At 47.3% G+C, this 15098-nt stretch overlaps 1 protein-coding gene across 1 annotated transcript; it reads left to right on the top strand.

Moving 5' to 3' along the window:
- Positions 1-3469: 3469 nt before the first annotated feature.
- On the top strand, positions 3470-13329 carry MYOZ1 (myozenin 1). The gene is made up of 6 exons (XM_023204949.1): positions 3470-3574; positions 5068-5158; positions 7245-7423; positions 10423-10672; positions 11087-11252; positions 12822-13329. The coding sequence occupies exons 2-6, from the start codon at positions 5086-5088 to the stop codon at positions 13051-13053; spliced, it is 900 nt and encodes a 299-aa protein (XP_023060717.1). The 5' UTR covers positions 3470-3574; positions 5068-5085; the 3' UTR covers positions 13054-13329.
- The last annotated feature ends 1769 nt before the right edge of the window (positions 13330-15098 follow it).

Here is a 15098-nt window from a genome sequence, read left to right as displayed (position 1 = left end):
TTTTCAGCTTCAGGTCCTGATCTCCGATCTTAGAGGAGTGTGGACTCCCTTCTCACCAAGACCACCATCAGCTACGTTTGCCGTTTAATCTGGAAAGTGATAATTTTTCTTTGCTTGTTGGGTGTGAGTCACAATACTTTGGTTTGTGCACAAGAATAAATTTATGCCCCATACCTTCTGTTGCTGTTATCTTCTAGTTTTATACCTAAATCCTGATCTCTCCTTGATCTTCTTTATCCCATTCCCCGATCTGATTTCTGATCTGTCTCTATTCCTGCCCTCCCATTTTTCACCCTTTTGCCCTTTGTTCCCAGGTCTTTTGCTCTTTTCTACCAATTCTGTCCTGCTCTGATTTAGCCACCTCCATCACTCTTCTTGGTTCCCTCTCCCCATAGTCTTCATCCAAGTTCTCCCCTTTCCTTCCCTTGCCTCATACTTTCTAGGCAAGGCCTCAGTTCACAAAACTCAGAGAAGTTGGAAAGGCCCTCTGAGCCCTTTGCCATCAATATTTCCTTGCTCCTTAGAGGAAGCAAGCATATTAAACAGTCTCTGGGAATTAAATGGAGAGAAAGCAACAGCTGGAGGGGAACGCGGGATGGGAGAGGGAAGAAGAAAGGTGAATTGAGACTACTAAAGAAGGGAGGGCATTAGAGGTAGGTGAGAATTAAAGACTTCAGAGAAGGAAAGCGCCATTGCTCCTATTCTGCCAGCAGAGGGCATGTTTGTGCCAATAATCAGACCCAGGCTGCAGACTCTCCCAAGTTCACTGTCTCAGAATTCCAAAGAAAGATCTCAGAGACCATAGGCTAAATAGCCTGTCTTCACCCACTCAGTCGTTTTGGGTACTCAGTTGAAGGAGATCAAACTTTCAGTTTGTTTTTGTTTTTGAGGGTGAGGGTGGTTGTGATGATGAAGTCACCTTTCGCTATTTGTATTTATTCTTCTTCTTCTTTTTTTGGAGATGGAGTCTCCCTCTGTGGCCCAGGCTGGAGTGCAGTGGGTGCAATCTCAGCTCACTGCAACCTCTGCCTCCTGGGTTCAAGTGATTCTCCTGCCTCAGCCTCCCGGGTAGCTGGGATTACAGGCACGCGCCACCATGCCTGGCTAATTTTTGTATTTTTAGTAGAGCTGGGGTTTCACTATGTTGGCCAGGCTAGTCTTGAACTCCTGACCTCAAATGATCCATCCACCTCAGCCTCCCAAAGTGCTGGGATTACAGGCATGAGCCAACGCGCCCGGCCTATTTTTTCTTCTAATTTTTTCCTTGGGTTGGGAGGGGATGGAGGAGGACAAAAGATGAGGGGTCTGGAGGCATAACTGGCCTGGGCAGAAGCCATCTGGGAGGGGATACCTTTTAGGGTCTCCACAAGATGAAAAAAGGACATGGTCAGGAAGAGTAAAGAGCTCAGAAAGGGACAAAGGAAGCTACAAAAGCCAGTTCCTGGTGTACCTGTAGTCCTAGCAACTCAGAGGCTGAGGTAGGAGGATCATTTGTGCCCAGCTGTTCGAGTCCAGCCTGGGCAACATAGTGAGACCCCATCTCTAAAATAATTTTTTTTTTTTTTTTTTTTTGAGGCAGAGTTTCACTCTTGTTGCCCAGACTGGAGTGCTCTGGCACAATCTCAGCTCACTGCAACCTCTGCCTCCCAGGTTCAAGCAATTCTCCTGCCTCAGCCTCCCTAGTAGCTGGGATTATAGGCATGTGCCACCAGGCCCAGCTAATTTTTGTATTTTTAGTAGAAACAGAGTTTCTCCATGTTGGTCAGGCTGGTCTCGAACTCCCGACCTCAGGTGATCCACCCGCCTTGGCCTCCCAAAGTGCTGGGATTACAGGCGTGAGCCACTGCGCCCAGCCTAAAATAAAGAAATTTTTTAAAAAGCCAGCTAGGCACAGTGGCTGATGCCTGTAATCCTAGCACTTTGGGAGGCTAAGACAGGAGGATTGCTTGAGCCCAGGAGTTTGAGACCAGCCTGGGCAACATAGCAAAACCCTGTCTCTACAAAACATATGAAAATTAGCTGGGTGTGGTGGCGTGTACCAGCAGTCCTAGCTACCTGGGAGGCTGAGGTCGAAAGATTACCTGAGCCTGGGGAGGCTGAGATTGCAGTGAGCCGAAATTGTGCCACTGCACTTCAGCACAGGCAACAGAGTGAGACCTTGTCTCAAATAAATAAATAAAGCCACTTCCTCAGGTAGCAGCAACAGGGTGGTAGTGGCTGCAGCAGAAGTGCTGCCACAGCTGGTTCCAGAACCTAAGCAGAAGGTGGAGGAAGATCATGCAGCTACTGAAGACGGAGCTGGGCAAATAATAGGCTTTTCCCAAGGGGGGCTCTGAAGCTTGTGACTCTGCCCAGAGACTCTGCTGGAACAGTACAAATGGCACAGTCCAGATCCTATGTGGTATGTGCTCCCTTTGAAGGAAATCTCACATAGAAACCTCAGAGAGCCTATATGTGCTTCTCATGGAGAAAGCGATGTTTATCCCGCCCAGCAGGTTGAACTGAGCACCTCAACAGCAAATGGAGGTTGAAAGGCAGATCCTGGCTGGGCGTAGTGGCTAGAGAATTACTCCTTAGAGACCAGATCCTGGCGGTGGCTCACGACTGTAATTCCAGCACTTTGCGAGGCCAAGGCGGGTGGATCACCTGAGGTCAGGAGTTTGAGACCAGCCTGGTCAACGTAGTGAAACCCCATCTCTACTAAAAATACAAAAATTAGCCGGGTATGGTGGCAGACACCTATAATCCCAGCTACTCAGTAGGCTGAGGCAGGAGAATCACTTGAACCTGGGAGGTGGAGGTTGCAGTAAGCCGAGATCGCGCCATTGCACTCCAGCCTGGGCAACAAGAGTGAAACTCCATCTCAAAAAAAAAAAAAAGGCAGATCCAAGTATTTGCCTTTTCTTAAAACTGCCAGAGCTCAAGAGGAAAGAATAGAGTGAGGCAGACAGAATAATTGTCAAGTATTCCCCACATAATTCCTTTGTAGGAGGTACTGGGTTTACTATCCAGGAACTTTAAAAGAGCAGTTCCATTGTGAAGACTTCCCTTTTCGTCCCCAAACATAGCGCTTTAAGCCTTCCCTGCCCCAAATACACCCACAGGTCTCTCCACTCTGCCCTGGATTGGCTCTGTGTGGCCCTCAGGGCATGTTCCCTGGACGCTCTCTCTGACTGAATTCCTATCCAATACTTGCTGTCTACTTCCTGTCTCCCTCTCAGTCTTCAGTTTCTACCTAAGTGCTTGTTTGGATCTCAGGCTCTAGGTGCAGTGTGAAGGGGAGTCCCTGGGCAGACTGATCCCTGGCTCAGACAGTTCAGTGGGAGAATCCCAAAGGCCTTTTCCCTCCTTCCTGAGCCTCTAGGCAAAGAGGGAGGGATCTTGGTTCCAGGGTCTCAGTACCCCCTGTGCCATTTGAGCTGCTTGCGCTCATCATCTCTATTAATAACTAACTTCCCTCCCCCACTGCCAGTGCTGCCCCCACGCCTGCCCAGCTCGTGTTCTCCGGTCATAGCAGCTCAGTCCTCCAAAGCTGCTGGACCCCAGGGAGAGCTGACCACCGCCCAAGCAGCCGGTAAGTCTCCAGCTCTATCGTTAGAGAGGTTGGAGCCCACTCTGTTGACTTCTATTTCTGTGTCTACAATTGTGATTCTTGATCCTGGGGGAGTCTCCCCTCTCCTCATCTATGCTCAGCTCCCAGCTGTCCAGTTGGAAGGAGAGGGGCCCAGGAGTTTGGGGGGAATGGAGATGTCAGGGGAGCACTGGAAGAATGGGAAGGGAGACCCCACTAAGTCAGTAGAGTTGCAGATATGTTTTTTTGAGACAGGACTTAGAAGAGGACAGCATTTCACTGAGTGCCAACTTCTCTTAAGAAGGTATTGGAGTCTATCTTATCCCAGTTTGTCCCTTTCCATTGCCAGATCCTATTAGTATGTTTCTGCCCCACCCCAATTCCCCACTGCTATGATATTGCTGAATTTACATGTGTCGGGATTTGGATGCTCCCTACCCTTCCCAATTCCACACCTGCCCCACTCTGGGGTCTGTGGCGGGAGTGATTGCAGGAGCAGGGCCATGACTTCCCAGGCCATGTTCCAGCTGGCCTGATGAAGGAGCAACAACCTCTCCTTCCTATGGAGAGTGTTTTTGGCTGAATCTCCTCAACCCTGGCAGAACATTTCTGTGTCCTCCTGGGGACTGGGGGAAGACTGAGGAGAGATCAGAGCCTGGAATCACAGTCCCAGTCTGATATCCCAATGCAAATAAAAACTTCAAATCATGCCAAGTTGATGAAACCTGGGTGCATTGCCCTGCCTGTATTATTTTTTTTTTTAAACACTCCCCACCCCTAGCTATGTTCCTAATTCCTGCACTGACTCTATAAAAAACAGCTCACAACAAGTTGGTAGACAATAGGGGCCAGTGTGCATCTATACTTCCTGTCCTGCATCCCAAGAAAAGAGAAGCCCTAAAGCGCTAGTTTTCACCTTTTGGGGAAATACATACTTCTTTGAAAATGTGGGTCAGGCGAAGTGGCTCGCCCCTGTAATCTCAGCACTTTGGGAGGCAGGAGGACTGCTTGAGCCCAGGAGTTTGAGACCAGCCTGGGCAACATGGCAAAACCTCATTTCTACAAAAAAAAAAAAAAAAAACATCAGCCAGGCATGGTGATGCACACCTATAGTCCCAGCTACTTGGGAGGCTGAAGTTGGAGGATCACCTGAGTCCAGGGAGGTTGAGGCTGTAGTGAGGCATGATTGTGCCATTGCGCTCCAGCCTGGGCGACAGAGTGCAATCCTACACTTGATCTTAGCCAAAAGGCCGAGAAGCGATGACAGAGTGCAATCCTGTCTCTAAAAAAGAAAAAAAATATATTTTTGTGACATTGCACTCCAGCCTGGGTGACAGAGTGAGATCCTGTCTCTAAAAAAGAAAGAAATATATTTTTTTGTCCCCTCAAGCCCTTAAACCCAGGTTAAGAAGTAGTGGATTATCCTGCTCTTCCAGAGACACTCACTCTTCCCAGTCCCTGTCCGTCATCCAAGTCCTCCTTCCCACCCTATCCAGGCTGAATCCACCTCCACAATGCCGCTCTCAGGAACCCCGGCCCCTAATAAGAAGAGGAAATCCAGCAAGCTGATCATGGAACTCACTGGAGGTAAGACACTTTTGCATCTACCTAGTGTGGGACTTCTTAAGAGCATCACTAACCCAAGAGTCCCAGAAATATATATCTTAGGGTGAACAGACAAGAGAAATTAACTGGTGGGAAGGCAGGGGATGGAGAGTGGGAGAGGGAAGGATAAGAAGGGTAGGGAGAAAGAGAGAAAGGATTCAACACCTTCTACCCTTTTTACTTCATAAACTGAGACAATACCCTGCCATGTTACCCTGCACAGGTCCAGGACCACAGGACCCATGAGTCAGTGAGGTATATTTGAGGAAGAAAATATAACGGAGACTGGCACAGAAGTTTGAGACCAGCCTGGGCAACATGGCAAAACCTCATTTCTACAAAAAAAAAAAAAAATTAGCCAGGCATGGTGATGCACACCTATAGTCCCAGGTCTCGATAAGTGGTTAATTTCCCTTACTTCTTTCCCCAGAGCTAGGGAGCTTGTGTAAGTACTTAAAATGGAAAACTGCACAGGCATGTTTCCTGGGGATGGGCAGGGGTGCATGCATGTGAAGAGCTCTTCAATACTTAGAGACTCTTTGGAGCCAGAGCTCACTGAGGGAAAGAAAAGGGAAAGTAGTTAAGACAGAAGTCTGGACCAGGTGCAGTGGCTCACACCTGTAATCCCAGAACTTTGAGAGGCCAAGGCTGGTGGATCGCTTGAACTCAGGGATTTGAGACTGGCCTGGGCACATGGTGACATCTCGTCTCTACAAAAGTACAAAAATTAGCCAGGTATAGTGGCATGCACCTAGAGTCCCAGCTACTCCAGAGGCTGAGGTGGGACGATCGCTTGAACCTGGGAGATGGAGGCTGCCGTGAGCTGTGATTGCGACACTATACGCCAGCCTGGGTGTCAGAGTGAGACCCTGTCTCAATATAAATAATACAAATAGGGCTGGGGCTGTGTCTCACACCTGTAATTCCAGCACTTTGGGAGGCTGAGGTGAGAGGATCACTTGAGCCCAGGAGTTCAAGACCAGCCTGGACAACATAATGAGACCTCATCTCCATTAAAAAAAAAAAAGGCCAGACGTGGTGGCTCATGCCTGTAATCCCAGCACTTTGGGAGGCTGAGGTGGGCCGATCACCTAAAGTCAGAAGTTGAAGACCAGTCCGGCCAACATGGTGAAACCCTGTCTCTGCAAAAATAGAAAAATTACTTGGGCATGGTGCCGAGTGCCTGTAATCCCGGCTACTTGGGAGACTGAGGCAGGAGAATCACTTGAACCCAGGAAATGGAGTCTACAGTGAGCTGAGATCGCACCATTGCACTTCAGCCTGGGTGACAGAGCAAGTCTCTGACAAACAAACAAACAAACAAACAAACTCTGTCTCAAAAGTAAAATAAAATAAATAAAAATGTAGGCTGGGCGTCGTGACTCACGCCTGTAATCCCAGCATTTTGGGAGGCCGTGGCTGGTAGGTCAGTTGAGCTCAGGAGTTTGAGACCAGCCTGGCCAACATGGTGAAACCCTGTCTCTACCAAAAAATACAAAAATTAGCCAGGGATGGTGGTGCGGGCCTGCAATCCCAGCGACCCAAGAGGTTGAGGCAGGAGAATTGCTTGAACCTGGGAGGCGGAGGCTGCAGTGAGCTGAGATCACGCTATTGCACTCTAGCCTGGGTGACAGAGCAGGAATCTGTCTCAAAACAATAAATAATAATAATAATAAAAAATAAAAAAAATGTATATATATGGCATCTGTATTTACACTCCACATAAGATTGGCCTCTGGGCTTTTCCTGATGCCATGCTTTCTCCAATGGCCTCCATCTATGATGTTCCTTTACTCCTTTTGCTCTGTACCCCATGCCCATGCCTCTTTTACCCCATTGGCCTCTCCACTCTAGTATTCCCATTATCTCCACAATGCACCCCGGTTTCCATGCATTCTCTCCAAGTCCCAGGAAATCAAAGTCCCTCACAAACTAGACAGCATTTGTTCTCCTAAATGATCTCTGCCAGGACACACATTCACACTTAGTTGTGGATGAGGTCTGCATTCTGAGCCCCAGAAAACCCTGCTTTCCTCTTTCCCTTGATTCTTCTTTGCCTCCCTGAAAGGTGGACAGGAGGGCTCAGGCTTGAACCTGGGCAAAAAGATCAGTGTCCCAAGGGATGTGATGTTGGAGGAACTGTCGCTGCTTACCAACCGGGGCTCCAAGATGTTCAAACTGCGGCAGATGAGGGTGGAGAAGTTTATTTATGAGAACCACCCTGATGTTTTCTCTGACAGCTCAATGGTGAGTCTGGAACTTTATCACTGTCTCAAAGCCTGGTGCCTGTTCTGACAGCTTGTTAGTAGGCCTTGAGCCTCCAAAATGCAGTCAACATCCCCTCCCTGAAAATTTATAAATTTGTTAAACCCCCAGATATATTGAGCCCTCAGCAGCTCCAGGGTGAGTTACAGCCCACCTCTGAAACCCAGTTTCCATCAGAGAGCCACTGAAGGATTGGAGAATACCACACCCTTAGGGAGAAAATTCCTTCCCAGTAAGGGTAAGTGTTAAAGATAGGTTGCCAGATAAAACACAGGATGCCCAGTGGGGCAGTCTAGTCTTGTATTTTTCAAGTTGAGATATACAATGAATAATTTCTTAGTAAAATATGCTCCGTGCAATATTTGGGACATAAAGATAAAGTTTTTAAAATATTTTAGAAAGAAGATAAGGCAGCCGGGCATGGTGGCTCTCACACCTGTAATCCCAGCACTTTGGGAGGCCGAGGCAGGTGGATCACCTGAGGTCTTTCGAGACCAGCCTGGCCAACATAGTGAAACCCCATCTCTACTAAAAATACAAAAAATTAGCTGGGCGTGGTCGTGGGTGCCTGTGATCCCAGCTACTCAGGAGGCTGAGGTAGGAGAATCACTTGAACCCAGGAGGCAGAGTTGCAGTGAGCCCAGATTGTGCCATTGCACTCCAGCCTGGGCAACAAGAGTGAAACTCTGTCTCAAAAAAAAAAAAAGAAAGAAAAAAGAAAGAAGATACGGCAAATAATAAAATTGAAATTTTAAAATACAGAATACCCAATTAAATTTGAGTTTCAAATGCACAATGAATTCTTTTTTAAATATGTCCCATGCAATATTTGGGACATTAAAATAAAAATACAGGATGTCCACTTAAATTTGAATTTCAGATGCAAATGAATAACTTTTTAGTATAAGTAAATCCCATGCAACATTTGGGGCATATCTATACTAAAAAAGTATTTGGGTCCAGTGTGATAGCTCACACCTGTAATCCCAGCACTTTGGGATGCCAAGGCAGGAGGACTGCTTGAGTCCAGGAGTTGGAGACCAGCCTGGGCAACATGGCAAGACTCTGTCTCCACAAAAAATTAAAAAATTAATAAGTTAGCTGGGTGTGGTGGCACACACCTGTAATCCAGCTACTCTGGAGGCTGAGGTGGGAGGATGGCTTGAGCCTGGGAGGTAGAGGCTGCATGAACATAAGCCATGTTCATGCCACTGCACTCCAGCCTGGGTGACAGAGACTCTGTCTCAAAAAATATATATATTTGTTGTGCATCTGAAATTCAAATGTAATTGGTATCCTGTATATTATTTGCTAAATCTGGCAACCCTAGAAAGAGTTAATTGAGTTTCTACAGCCATCTCCCATTTGAGCCATTCTTTCATTTAAAAGGTCAGTCTATTCCCTAAGGAGCCCCAGGTGTGGAGACTGAAACTGTCCTTCAAGATATATTGTAATCAGGCTCCTTCTCCAAAGAAAGAGGAGACTGGAGAGAGGCCAGGCACAGGATGGTATAGCTGAGGAAGAGGGGCCTTCTCCATTTCCTTTCTTCCTTCTCCACCTTCTCTAAGTGTCTGGGAGAGAGTGGAATTAGATGCCTGCATGGGGCCGGGAGCAGAAGTGTCTGTCATTGGTCCTCATATAGGAGCAGAGTAAAAGTGCTGAGCTGCTCATATCTAACTTTAGGAGGCCAAAAGCCCTCTTCTCTGCCTGGGTCTGGTTACACTGGGTGGAGCATTGGGGTGTACATGGTGGGATGGCCAGGAGAGCCTCCTGAAGAAGTTGGTGGGGTTATTTTTAGGCTTTGGGTTTGAATCTAATGTTGCCCTTTTGGCCACCCTTTCCCCCACCTGCTACAGTTTCAGTCAGGAAGTCCTGGTCCAACAGGCACCAAGAGGAGAGAGGGAGAGAAAGAAGGAGAGAGAAGAGAGTTCTGACTGTTGGACAAGCTGAGGAAGGGAGGAGGCAGAAATTTCTCTAGTCCTTGTAATTAAGACTGGGTTCTCCATGGCAACCCCATCCTCCCAAATTTTAGTTGGGGCCACGCACAGCTCATGCTTGTTATCTCAGCACTTTGGGAGGCTGAGGCAGATGGATCACTTGAGCCCAGGAGTTTGAGACCAGCCTGTGCACATGGCAAATCCTGTCTCTAGGAAAAAAAATTACAAAATTTAGCTGGGTGTGGTGGCATGCTGGTAGTCCCAGCTACTTGGGAGGCTGAGGTGGGAGGATCGCCTGGGCCAGGGAGGTGGAGGTTGCAGTGGGCCGAGATTGTGCCACTGCACTCCAGCCTGGGTGACAGAGCCAGATTCTGTCTCAAAAAGCAAAATATTGTTTTTCATTTTTTTTTTTTTTAAGTTGGGCAGGAATCTTGGTCTTTTTTAACTTGTTAAGGATGAGAAAGGGGAGCATGGAGAATGCCCTGCCCTTACCCTAGGTATAACTGGAGGAAACGAGCCAAGGGGGTCCTACCTCTTAAGAAGAGTTTAATTCAGACCAGGTGAGGTGGCTCATGCCTGTAATTCCAGCACTTTGGGAAGCCGATGCAGGCAGATCCCCTGAGGTTGGGAGTTTGAGACCAGCCTGACCAACGTGGAGAAACCCTGTCTCTACTAAAAATACAAAATTAGCCAAGTGTGATGGTGCGTGCCTGTAATCCCAGGTACTTGGGAGGCTGAGGCTGGGCACTGCTTGAACCCAGGAGGCGGAGGTTGCAGTGAGCCAAGATCATATCATTACACTCCAGCCTGGGCAACAGGGGTGAAACTCTGTCTCAAAAAAACAACAAAAAAATCAAACCAACAAAAAGAAGAGTTTAATTCTGTCAGTCAGCCCATGTACTACCCATCAACTGGAGGGGGAAATCTCAGAAAATTCAGGGTCTTCTTGTTAGACACTGTTTCTGCCTTTGCTAAACATACCTCTGTTTTTGTATATTTTCCATACCCATTGCTAACCTTCCCCTCACTTTGTCTTCTTTTCAGGATCACTTCCAGAAGTTCCTTCCGACAGTGGGGGGACAGCTGGGCACAGCTGCTCAGGGATTCTCCTACAGCAAGAGCAACGGCAGAGGTGGCGGCCAGGCAGGGGGCAGTGGCTCTGCCGGACAGTATGGAGCTGATCAGCAGCACCATCTGGGCTCTGGGTCTGGAGCTGGGGGTACAGGTGGTCCTGCGGGCCAGGCTGGCAGAGGAGGAGCTGCTGGCACAGCAGGGGTTGGTGAGACAGGATCAGGCAAGTACACTTACCCAAGAGTAATGTGTTTGGTCCCTAGAGCAGAGTTGTCCCAGGAATGATGTCTACACTGGGTGTGGGGAGCAGAGGAGGCCAGTTTAAATATCTTAATATTAAATATAATAATATCAGTTTATCATAAATATCTTGGTGAATTCCCTGGATCCAGGAGTATATAGAGATGTGTCTATTCTACCCAGAAGCCTTGTTTTTCCATTACCTTCCTGGCTTTTTGGATTCAGTCACAGATCTGCCCACAGACTATCATTATGCCACAAACCTCATACAATTACCAGGATATTATATCTTTAGTCCCTGGCTCCTGCAATTTCCCTAGTGTGGGGACGTGGGATTAACTTTCATTGGCTACTAACTGCTATTATTTGACTGACTTTTCTCTCCCATGGCTACCAGGAGACCAGGCAGGCGGAGAAGGAAAACATATCACTGTGTTCAAGACCTATATTTCCCCATGGGAGCGAGCCATGGGGGTTGACCCCCAGCAAAAAGTGGAACTTGGCATTGACCTGCTGGCCTATGGGGCCAAAGCTGAACTTCCCAAATATAAGTCCTTCAACAGGTAGGGGTGGTGAGAAAGGAACCAGATGCATTCTAGTGTGAGGCACTGTGTCTTTAGTTAGGATGGAGACTAATTCAAATGTTTCAGAAGGCAGTTAAGGAAAGATGGCAGGGATGTGGGGGTACTAATCAAAGGCCCTGCTCTTTTCACTCTATCTCAGCTTCATCATAGCAGTGTGATGAAGGAAAAATTTGCTGGGAGGTAGATTTGAATTCTAGTTCAATGGTCATTTATTAGCTGTGTAGGCATGGGAATCACTCTACCTCTGAGCCTGGGTCGCTTTGAATGTTAAATGGGAATAATATTTTACATGTCTGAAGGCCTGTTGAGGCTCTCTTCCAGTCAAGGTTAGGATGCCATCATTCTCCCTGTAATATGATTCTATTTCCTTTTACCCTGCTTTATTTATTTATTTATTTATTTATTTATTTATTGAGATTCAGTTTTGCTCTTGTCGCCCAGGCTGGAGTGCAGTGGCATGATCTTGGCTCACTGCAACCTCTGCCTCCTGGGTTCAAGTGACTTTCCTGCCTCAGTCTCCCTAGTAGCTGGGACTACAGGCGCATGCCACCACGCCCAGCTAATTTTTGTATTTTTAGTAGAGATGGGGTTTCACGATGTTGGGCAGGCTGGTCTCAAACTCCTGACCTCAGGTGATCTGCCTGCCTCGGGCTCCCAAAGTGCTAGGATTGCAGGCATGAGCCACCATGCTCGGCCACCCTGCTTTAGATGGCCCTAAGCATCTGTTCTTTTGGAATTAGGCTTCTCTAGCCCATGGAGAGGAGGTCTGTGTGAAAGGATAGGGAACAGCTAGAAAAGTGCTCTTGTATTTGGTCCTAAGGAACCTGGATTTTCCAGGTAACATTAATTGCTCTCAGCCAGGTCATCCACTATCCACTAGGGTTGGAGGGAGGGGGTCTCTACATTTTTTTTTTGTTTTTTTTGTTTTTTTTTTTTTTGAGACAGAGTCTTGCTCTGTTGCCCAGGCTGGAGTGCAGTGGTGCAATCTCGGCTCACTGCAACCTCCACCTCCTGGGTTCAAGCAATTCTTATACCTCAGCCACCTGAGTAGCTGGGATGACAGGTGTGCACCACCATGCCCAGCTAATTTTTTTTTTTTTTTTGTATTTTTAGTAGAGATGGTGTTTCACCATGTTGGCTAGGCTAGTCTCAAACTCCTGGTCTCAAGTGATCCGCCCACACTGGCCTCCCAAAATGCTGGGATTACAGGTGTGAGCCACCACACCTGGCCTTTCTACATTGTCATGTAAGGTGACCTCAGACACTTGGGTCTATAGTATTTGGGGTCACTTTCTCTGAAATGCTGGTCTGGGTCACAGCTATCCAAGAGTCTCTATTTAGTACACACTAGAGTCCTTTTCTCATTATTAGCTTTGGGGAAACAAGCTAACCAGGGCAAAATGGGATGCTAGGGAAGAAGAAGGAGTACAGATGCAATCCCAAACCAGAATTCCCAGACTTCCCTATTCTCAAAGAGGGTAGCATCTCATGATAAGGCTCTGTTTCTTTTATTCTGATTCTTAATTAAATAATGTGTCCCCTTCTCAGGACGGCAATGCCCTATGGTGGATATGAGAAGGCCTCCAAACGCATGACCTTCCAGATGCCCAAGTTTGACTTGGGGCCCTTGCTGAGTGAACCCCTGGTCCTCTACAACCAGAACCTCTCCAACAGGCCTTCTTTCAATCGAACCCCTATTCCCTGGCTGAGCTCTGGGGAGCATGTAGACTACAACGTGGATATTGGCATCCCCTTGGATGGAGAAACAGAGGAGCTGTGAGGTGTTTCCTCCTCTGATTTGCATTGTTTCCCGTTTCTGGCTCCAATTTGGAGAGGGAATGCTGAGCAGATAGCCCCCATTGTTAATCCAGTATCCTTATGGGAATGGAGGGAAAAAGGAGAGATCTACCTTTCCATCCTTTACTCCAAGTCCCCACTCCACGCATCCTTCCTCACCAACTCAGAGCTCCCCTTTTACTTGCTCCATATGGAACCTGCTCATTTATGGAATTTGCTCTGCCACCAGTAATAGTCAATAAACTTCAAAGAAAATGAACTCATTCTTCCTCTGATATTTGAGGGCAGATGAAAGCTGAGGCTAACAAGGCACAGAGACTAATTAAAGCCAAATACTAAACATTCATTATGCAAACTTTAAGACAGACCTGAGCTCCAGTTGCTTACACACCTACACCCATACCCACAAAACCACATTCATATTTGTTTACAAAGACGTTTATTCAATAGTACATGAGACAAATAATCATGCACAAACACACGTGCCGGCCCGAATGTTGGCAAAGCTAAAAAGCTGCTGTCCACTGTAGTTGGGAAATAGGTGTTGGTGACCCTGGTGTTCACCCTCTTTATGTAGTTGATTAGAAGGTGGTATAATCAGGGTTATCCTGATTGCCACAGACTAGAGCATGCCATAAAGTTTCCAGATGACACCCAAGTGGGCTTAGGAATATACGTGTCAAAGGTTACACATTCCCAAAAGGATGAAATAGAATAGGGGGCCATGTGGAATCCAGAAGGAAATGGGAGAAACCAGCTACAGTTATAGTATGCCAGGCTCTGTGTTGAACACAGCAAGAAAATATCTAAGGGTTACAAGGGCACCACAGTGGTACCCAGAAAGCAGTATGGTTGGGAATAAATCTTACGAGCCCAATAGGAATGCGCAACAATATTCTTTTTGCTGATTTCAAGGATGGGGACTCTTTAAGAGTCCCAGGCTTACTGCCATGTTCCACAAAGTAAGAATAATGCAGACCAGGAAGAATGAAAACATGGTAATCAGATCTGAGAAAATAACTTCTAAGGAGAGCTGGCTGAATTCAGTCAACTCCATGAGCTGCTAATGGTTAGATTAAGTTGCCAGAATCTGCATTAGATGGATCACATTTTAGTGCACCTTGGGTCAAGTGGCATTTACCCTGGTCATCTTCACTTATAATCTAATGAGCAAATTCCAGGGAATTCATACCCCCTCTAAACTATTATTTTTTTTTTTGAGATAGGGTCTCACTCTGTCACCAAGACTGGAGTGCAGTGGCACAATCTTAGCTCACTGCAGTCTCCACCTCTCAGGTGCAAGTGATTCTCTCACTTCACACCCCCAAGTAGCTGGCACTACAGGAACTCACCACCATGCCTGTCTAATTTTCTGTATTTTTTGTAGAGACAGGGTTTCACCATGTTGCCCAGGCTGGTCTTGAACTCCTGAGCTCAAGCAATCTGCCTGCCTTGGCCTCTCAAAGTGCTAGGATTATAGGCACGAGCCACCACACCTGGCCTACCTCCTCTAAACTTGTATACAAAACTCTGTACCTTTTCCTTTTTTTTTTAAGTCTCGCTCTGTCACCCAGGCTGGAGTGCAGTGGTGCATCTCAGCTCACTGCGATCTCCGCCTCCTGGGTTGAAGCGATTCTCCTGCTCCAGCCTCCCCGAGTAGCTGGGGTTGCAGGCACCCACCACCACGCCCGTCTACTTTTTTTGTATTTTTAGTAGAGATGGGGTTTCACCATGTTGGCCAGGCTGGTCTTGAACACCTGACCTTGTGATCCACCCACCTTGGCCTCCTAAAGTGCTGGGATTACAGGCGTGTGCCACCACACCCACCCCTCTATACTTTTTCCTAAGGAGAGGGTTGTCATAGTTTGTATTCTCCTACCCACCCTAGACAGACTCTGAAAGAAAGATTTGGATGCAAGACCAGTTCATTTGGGATATGATCCCAAGAAATCCAAGCAGTATAAGGGAGTGAGAGGAAAGCCAAAAGTCCCTTTGAGCTATTGGGACTGAATAATCCCACTGAGGAGT

This window comes from Piliocolobus tephrosceles, chromosome 9 (genome assembly GCF_002776525.5).
Source record: "Piliocolobus tephrosceles isolate RC106 chromosome 9, ASM277652v3, whole genome shotgun sequence".
In the NCBI taxonomy this organism is placed as follows: domain Eukaryota; kingdom Metazoa; phylum Chordata; class Mammalia; order Primates; family Cercopithecidae; genus Piliocolobus; species Piliocolobus tephrosceles.
Note: the sequence above shows the minus strand (reverse complement) of the source record. Positions and strands in the feature narration are given on the sequence as shown.